Source organism: Brassica oleracea, chromosome C4, assembly GCF_000695525.1.
Source record: "Brassica oleracea var. oleracea cultivar TO1000 chromosome C4, BOL, whole genome shotgun sequence".
In the NCBI taxonomy this organism is placed as follows: Eukaryota; Viridiplantae; Streptophyta; class Magnoliopsida; order Brassicales; family Brassicaceae; genus Brassica; species Brassica oleracea.
Window position 1 is genome coordinate 12445175 of NC_027751.1, and position 7821 is coordinate 12452995.

General features: G+C 30.9%; 1 protein-coding gene across 1 annotated transcript; it reads left to right on the forward strand.

Moving 5' to 3' along the window:
• Positions 1–4279: 4279 nt before the first annotated feature.
• Positions 4280–6392, forward strand: LOC106340197 (protein PHR1-LIKE 1-like). The gene is made up of 6 exons (XM_013779070.1): positions 4280–4561; positions 4638–5082; positions 5179–5303; positions 5383–5605; positions 5708–5784; positions 5879–6392. Exons 2-6 carry the CDS (start codon positions 5064–5066, stop codon positions 6011–6013), a joined length of 579 nt encoding a protein of 192 aa, XP_013634524.1. The 5' UTR covers positions 4280–4561; positions 4638–5063; the 3' UTR covers positions 6014–6392.
• The last annotated feature ends 1429 nt before the right edge of the window (positions 6393–7821 follow it).

The following is a 7821-nucleotide window of genomic DNA, read 5'->3' on the forward strand; positions in this document are numbered from 1 at the left end:
TGCGAATGTTTTGAGAAGAGGCAAAGGAAGAAAAGGCTCGACCAGGTACAATTGAGAGCAGTTTATTTGCAGCTAAGAAGAAATTGAGGCTGCTAAAGATTTTTAGAGGTTGGCATTAGCTGCTGCCATCAAGGTTTTCGAGAGCGAACATGCTTTCAAGTAAAACAATGTTGATTGTCCGTCAAGCCTAACATTGTCACTAACAGAGTAATATGAGCTTAGCAAGTGTACTCATGAGGCTGAAGAAAAAGCCAACACAAGGGTTGCAGAAATTCTGAGATCGAGGTAGCCAAAGAAACAGAGAAAATAAGCAAAGAGAGGTTGGAATAAATAAACAAAGATAGGGTTGGGAAAATGGAGACACTCGCAGAAGCAACTGAGAAGGCTAAGAAGGCTAAAGAAAGAAGTTAGGTGTAGAGCAAGAGGCAAAAAAAATGGAGAAAGAACATGTAGTAAAGAGAAAGATTGGTGATAATGGAGAGAACATTGAGAATATTCAAAGGAAGGTCTTAAGGCGAAAGAGACCAAAGTCTAATGAACCTCAAACAATCATTCAAAAAACATTGTGTATATTACCAAAAAAATTAGTAGCTTAAAAATTCAAAGGATACCAAAATAGAAATAAAGGAATAACAATCATAAACAAGTTTCATTAACTTCTTATCTTTTTTGCATAATGTACATTCTAATATTAAGAAAAAGCTAATTTTGAGTTATATTTTAAACTTTGACAATTCTTTATATAAAATTATAATATGCACAGTATATATGAAATAAGAGTTTAAATTAAATTATATTTTTGAAAATAACCCGGGCGTAGCCCGGGACCGTCTCTAGTTAATATAAAGTGTTCTCATAAGGTACACATAACACATCCATCGATAATAAGTTAGTTTTTTTTGTGAAAACTACAATACGTTAGTTAATAATTTAATATATAATGTAGGGACATTTGCTACAATAACCTTAAAAATATATAAAATAGCTAGAATAACTCATACAGATTTTTCAAGATTTTCCAAAGACACTTTTACTATATTACCCTTAAATATACAAAATTTGTTTTCTTGATTCTGCCATATAAAATTAAAAGTATAATTAATTTCCTTAAATAAATTGATAAAAATTCGAATTCAATTATATGGAAATATTATTAATGATAAATATAACATTAAAAACAACGCTTTAACAAAAATCACCATTGTTAGACATTCGTCTTCCAAAACATCTTTTTATGCTAAAACAATTTTTTCATCAAAACAAAAGTTTATACTTCAACATAACAACGTAACAATTTTTTATGCACTTATGTTCTCTTTTTATATCAGTGCTAGAATTTATAATATCAATCACATGTAATATTGTTGTATGTTTTGTTTCTAATACTGCTAATTTTTTTGTAGAACAATTACTTTTAAAAAGCATGGTAAATTACGAAAGGAATTTCAGGATTTAACATATATAAGGATCCATGTAACTGAAATAACTTTATATATGTAGAAGATGGAAAGAACATAAAGTCTGTCAACTTTTGGTAGACTAGAAACTTAGAACCAATAGACGTTCATGGTGGACTAGAAATCGGTAGACTTATATTTTGTTTACGAATACTCACCGGATTAGATGGTAGATGCGAATATCCAAACTGCTAGACGTATTTTTTCTGCAACCACTTGTTGGACTTGCATAGTGTCTACATGACTTTACAGACATGAAATTCGCACTTGCAGATTAGTTTGTTGTTTGCTTAGATTAGTATAAAGTCTACACATGTATAGCAGACTTTACATGTGTATTTGGTAGATTTGTGTAATGAAACATTGTGTCTACATGATTTTACAGACTTGAAATTCAAAATTTGTAGATTAGTTTCCTGCCCGCTCATAATATGTAGATTAACATAAAGTCTACACATGTATAGTAGACTTTACATGTGCATTTGGTAGACTTGTCTAAGGTCTATATAGTGTCTACTTGATTTTACAGACATGAATCTCAAAACCTGTAGATTAGTGTGTTGTCTTCTTATAATCAGTAGATAAGCGAAAGCTCTACATGTGTATAACAGATTTTACGTGTGAAGTTGGTAGACTTGCGTAATGACTACATGTTTCTATAGACATGACATTCATTATTCGTAAATTAGTTCGTTGTCTGCCGATGATCGACATACTAGTGTACTGTCCACTGATAATCAGTGGATAACATTACGTCCACTAGCGGACTTTACATGTTAATTTTGTAGACTTGTCTACTGTGTGTCGACCCGGTGTATTTGCAAACAAGCACAACATCTCCTGGTTTTTCTTGCAAGCGAGTTGATTCACAAGAAGATGCTCACGATCTTAGATGACCAACTCTACAAACTGTATAATCACTCCCAAAGGAGAATCGCGGATAATGTTCCATACGTCTTCTCCAACTGAATTTTCCGCTTCTTCTAGAAACTTAATATTACTGTGATGATTGATACTTTTTTGGGTTTTGGCTGGCAACCAAGTAAGAACATACGTAAAGGAAATCCTAAATCCACATTAGTTGTAACAGACATCCTGTAAACAACAAGAACATAATAAATTGGATATAAAAACTCTTAGAAAACAACTGCACTAACTCACGATTTGGCTGAGAACAAAGATATACCAGGAGAATAATGTTACTAACTTGATCCAAAACTTCACCAGGCTAACGATAAGAGATTTGGTGGACCTGCTTCGCTGCAAGCGATGGTGAAGAAAGATCCAAGAGGAAGAAAGAGCGACAAGGGAGAAGGAATAGAATAACGTAAAATGTTAGTCGATATTTTTTTTTGTCAACTGTTAGTCAATATTTAATTTCCTTATTTAACAGATTTTGATTTTATTAAATTTCCTTTTTTTTTAAAAAAAATTCCTTTTTGTAAAAAAAAAATTTACAACTAGTTACAAAGGGTAAATTTGTCATTATAGAATTATTTAACTGTTTAATAGGTTGTTGTAGCTATTTGTTATTTATTGGGTCACTATAGCTATTTGTTAAAAAAGGTAGGTTATTCTAGATAATTTTCTCTATAATGTATCTCGACCATTAATTACAACTTCAATAAGATGATCAATAAGATGAACTTCCATATGTACAATACACTCATTTATACGTTTAAGGCATAAGATTGTCTGCTGAACTCATCCAAACAATTCTAATAACTCTTCTTCTTCACCAAATATGTTTTACCAGCAATATGAGAGCTGAAGATTGAATTTATTATTCTTTATATATGTTTTATGCATTAACCACTACATATTCTATTCAAAATTGTGATATTTCTCTAATCACATACAACGATTCTATTTAGTAAAAACACCCCTCCACTCATTCCTTGAAATCATAACAAACGATTCTATTGATATGTATAGGATACTATTTATTTAAAATCATAAATATTAATAGGTCAGTTTTGAGTACAAACAATATTTAAGAATATTCTCTATTTATTAAAAATTCAAATACTTCTTATAATCTAGCTAACTGATAAAATATGGTCTTTGTATAATCTAAGTAACCAATAAATTATGTACGATCATTTAGGAAATATTTCCTATAATCTAGCTAACCGATAAGTCTTACTTAATCGATGCCAAAAATATAACAAGATGTCCATTATTACGGGTTGGTTATTTTGATTTTGGTATATATGTTGATTTAGCTCTGTTTATTTTATTTATTTTCATAAAATATATGTTGATTTATCATATAAATTGGTTTATCAAAGTTAGTAATTAATTATGAAATTAATATTAATAAAATAATGTTATAATATTATTTGAGAAGTCTTGTTTTACTCTAACTGTTAGGTTAATTACAGAATTATTTTTAATAAATTAATAAATTAAAAATATCATATCTAATTGTCATTCTTATATTCTTATTTTTATTAAATTAAATTTAATATATATATATAAGAAAACATTTATTAATGGAAACAAGTATAAATTTTAAAACAAATTTACATGTATTATTCATAATATGGTATCATAAGAAAATGAAAGTTCATAAACATTAATTATATATAAACATTTAATGTTCTTATAACGAAAAATAAGTGTGAAAGTCTTTTTGGTCCAGTAGTTTAACTAAATCGATACTATACTAAAAGGAATATATAATCAATAGGGAAAAGGAATATATAATCAATAGGGAAGTTGTCCACGTCTTCTCAAAAAATCAACTAATAGAAAAGGTATTGTTTTGCCACGTCAAACCTGCTACTCACAATTTTGCATTTTGTCGCAAGCGTCTCTTCTAATTCTTCTTATTGTTTCAATTTTCTGCATGTTCTTCCGTTTCTCCACTCTCAGATCATTCATTCCTCTTCTTTAATCTTATATGCGTGAGCCATAATACCCTTCCAACTTCCACCCTTTCTCCCACTACAAGAAGTCAGAGTCAACTCGAAGCTCTACAGCCGCCGGAAGATAGCTTATAGCTCTCGGACTCACCGACTTAGACGGCGACGAGCTTCTCTACCACCAACAAGCCTCTGCGTTTATGCCGTCATCTACTCCACCTTGGGCACTCCGGATTCGTTGCGCATCTCTCTCTCTCTCTCTCTCTCTCTCTCTCTCTCTCTCTCTCTCTGATTTTCGTTTGATTTGGTACAGGAAGATGGATCATGAGCAGAGTGGGTTGTCATGAGCTTGAATACAGAGGAGGTATGGCGTGGTGGTGGTGCTAGCAGCCTCTGCTCACCGGAGAGTAATGAAAACAAAGGATGTATGGCGTGATGCGGTGGATGAAGATGACGACGTTATGCGGCTGATGATTATTCAACTCAGATTTAGATTTAGGTTTTTTTTTGTTTTGGTTTAGTGTTTTTTACTTGGTTTAGATTTGGATATATACTTCCATTGGGCTTACAATAATTGTAGAGTAGTGATTGTAATTCAAAGGAAACAGAGAAGCCAACGAAAACTCCAAAGGTCTTTTCCACTTTTAATTTGGTTTATAGTTCTTACTGTTATAGTAAACTCCAATCGGCCTTTTACAAAAAAGATCGATGTTTTCAAACGTGAACTCCCTCTCTATGCATGCTCTTGATGAACGAAGGTGACTCTCTCTCTCTCTCTCTCTCTCTCTCTCTCTCTCTCGATTCTCAATTTTGTTTTGTGTTTTGGTATTTAATGAAATGGTTTCTCTGTGTAGCGATTGAGAGGTTGAAGCAAGAGGCTTCATCAGTACAAGGGGTAGAATTGAAAACTGATAATAAGAAGAACTGGATGAGCTCTTCCCAGTTATGGATCTCGAACTCTAACTCACAGTCGCAATCGGTAAGATGAGGGAAAAAAATCAAACCTTTTGATGTTTTGTGCTGTGTTTGATTTTTAACCTTTGAGATCATTGTGACAGAAACGAAAAAGAAAACAACGAGGGGCAATTATGTCATTTAACCGTCCTCCACCACCTCCTCCTTCAGCTCCTCTGTCTCTTCCAACGTCAGAAATATTGACTGACTATAGCAGCAGAATTGAGCAGAGTCATCCAATTCAGAAGAAAGAGCTGAGAAGGAAATGGTCTGAGGAACTTCACTGGAGGATCACTGATGCTCTTCAGAAGATTGGAGGGTCACAAGGTTAGTCCTTACTCAAACAACGAACCAACTTTGTATCTCAATTCTCCATTGATTGGTTATACTGAGATTAATGTTGTTTATGTTTGTTGTTGGTGAAACCAGTGGCAACACCAAAGCAGATTAGAGATATCATGAAAGTTGATGGTTTAACCAATGATGAAGTCAAGAGTCAATTACAAGTAAAAGTCCTTATCTTTTTTTTTGTACAAACTTGAAAAACTTTGATGTGTGAATGAATGATTTGATAGTGTGTGAAATGAAAATTAATTGCAGAAATATAGAATGCATATCCGTAAGCATCCGCTGCATCCAACAAAGAATTTTTCAGCCTCGGATCAGCCTAGGGAAACACAGAACTTAATAAGTTTATCGAGGTCGGATTCGCCACAAGGCCCGCTTGACTGGTGAGCAAAACACTGTTGTAGAGGTATTACGTTGTGCGACAGCAAAAGTCCGAGAGACTACAAGTGACGACCCTAAACTATCCTCATCTGCTGTACCAGCAAGCGTTCGTCATGCAGCAAACAAGTCGAAGCTTGATCCAAATGAGAGTGGAAAAAGAAGGCACACAAGACATAGCTCCACGTGACAAGGAAAGTCCACCTCTGTTTGCTTGAAATAATCTTATAGGGTCACTTTCTATTTTACATTATTAAACTAAATGTAGTGGTGGATCTTTGAGTTATTATTGCAAATTTATTTCCTCAAATGGCTTTCTCTTTGTTTTAAGATGTAGAGTCTAATAATGTAAAATAACGGTGGATCAATATATTATTTTAGATATAAACCAACATAATAATCTTTTTTAATATAAATTTTGATTAGTTTTGTTAATGCATTTTGTTTAGTTTGTTGTCTTAGATTCGTAAATTTGAATTTAGTAACACTATGTTTTCTTTGATATATGTTCTATGGAGAATCAAATAAAAAAAATTAAAGTATTGATCATTTTAAAATTTAAAAGCTCATGCATATATATAATTTTCCAAAAGAATTAAATAATAACATTTAGTTAAAATTTCAGTTGCATTTATTAATAGATCTTGAATCATTCCGTAATTTAAATGTATATAAATAAATAAAAATATTTTAAACAACACTATTTTTTATTTTATTTAAATTTTGATTTTGGTATTAGAATTTTAGATTGGTTCGGTAATTAACTTTCAGATGTGTTGAATTACATATATCGCTCTAAACTGAATTACAATATTTCTGATAATAATTCATCCAAATCAGATTAATTTTTTTCATTGCATTTAGTTAAGTTCTTTATCTAAGATATGAAACTATATTTTCATAAAATTTTATGAAATTAAATTTTATGGATATTTTTAATTAATGTATTTTTATTTAAAAAAATAACCATCTAAATAAAGGCAAGATAAAGAAGTATATTCAAAACAATTACTTATATAATTAGATACAGATCAAATAATTATTTATTTTCAATTACAAGATAAATATTTTAGTAGAGGTATTTACTTACAATATAATAAGTTAGTACATTATAATTATATATTTTTTTAAAAAAATTGTAAATCCATTGTAACTTAGATAGGTTTAGAGTAATTTTAATAACTAAATAATTTACCGGAAAATATTATGTAAATTATTTTGTTGTTGCAAAACATACAATCTTGCAAACATAAATTTGACTTCGCTACAAGCATTAAAATTGTAACCTTAAACAATATCCTATTTCTCTTCTTTTTTGTAACTTAACAACATTCTATTACTTTCGTTATAAATTTAGGGAAATTGGTACCCACTTCTACTTAAAGAACCCGATTTACTTCAACAAAAGATGGAGAATATTAAGAGCTTCATACAAATTTATAAAGATAAAACCAGAAAGAAAAACAATGGAACCAAAGTCTGCTGCACCACATGCAAGTCCACCACTTGATTTAACAAAGCCAATGTCTTCGGTTAATTTCTTTCAACAACCAATACATTGTTTATATTTTGAGGTCATGTATTTGATGTTATTCTTTGCTCCACAAAAATTCTATAATAATTCTTATTTTTATGCTACACCAAGTAGAACCGTTAACCAACTATCAATAATATAATTTATTTCTCACTTAATCCTATTCAAAATGACCAACAATAATTTTTCCAATTACAGCCAAATGAAATCATCAACAAAATTTTATCCTACTTCATGTACAAAGTTTGTAGTTTTTTACTACAAAATGATCAAACCATGAATA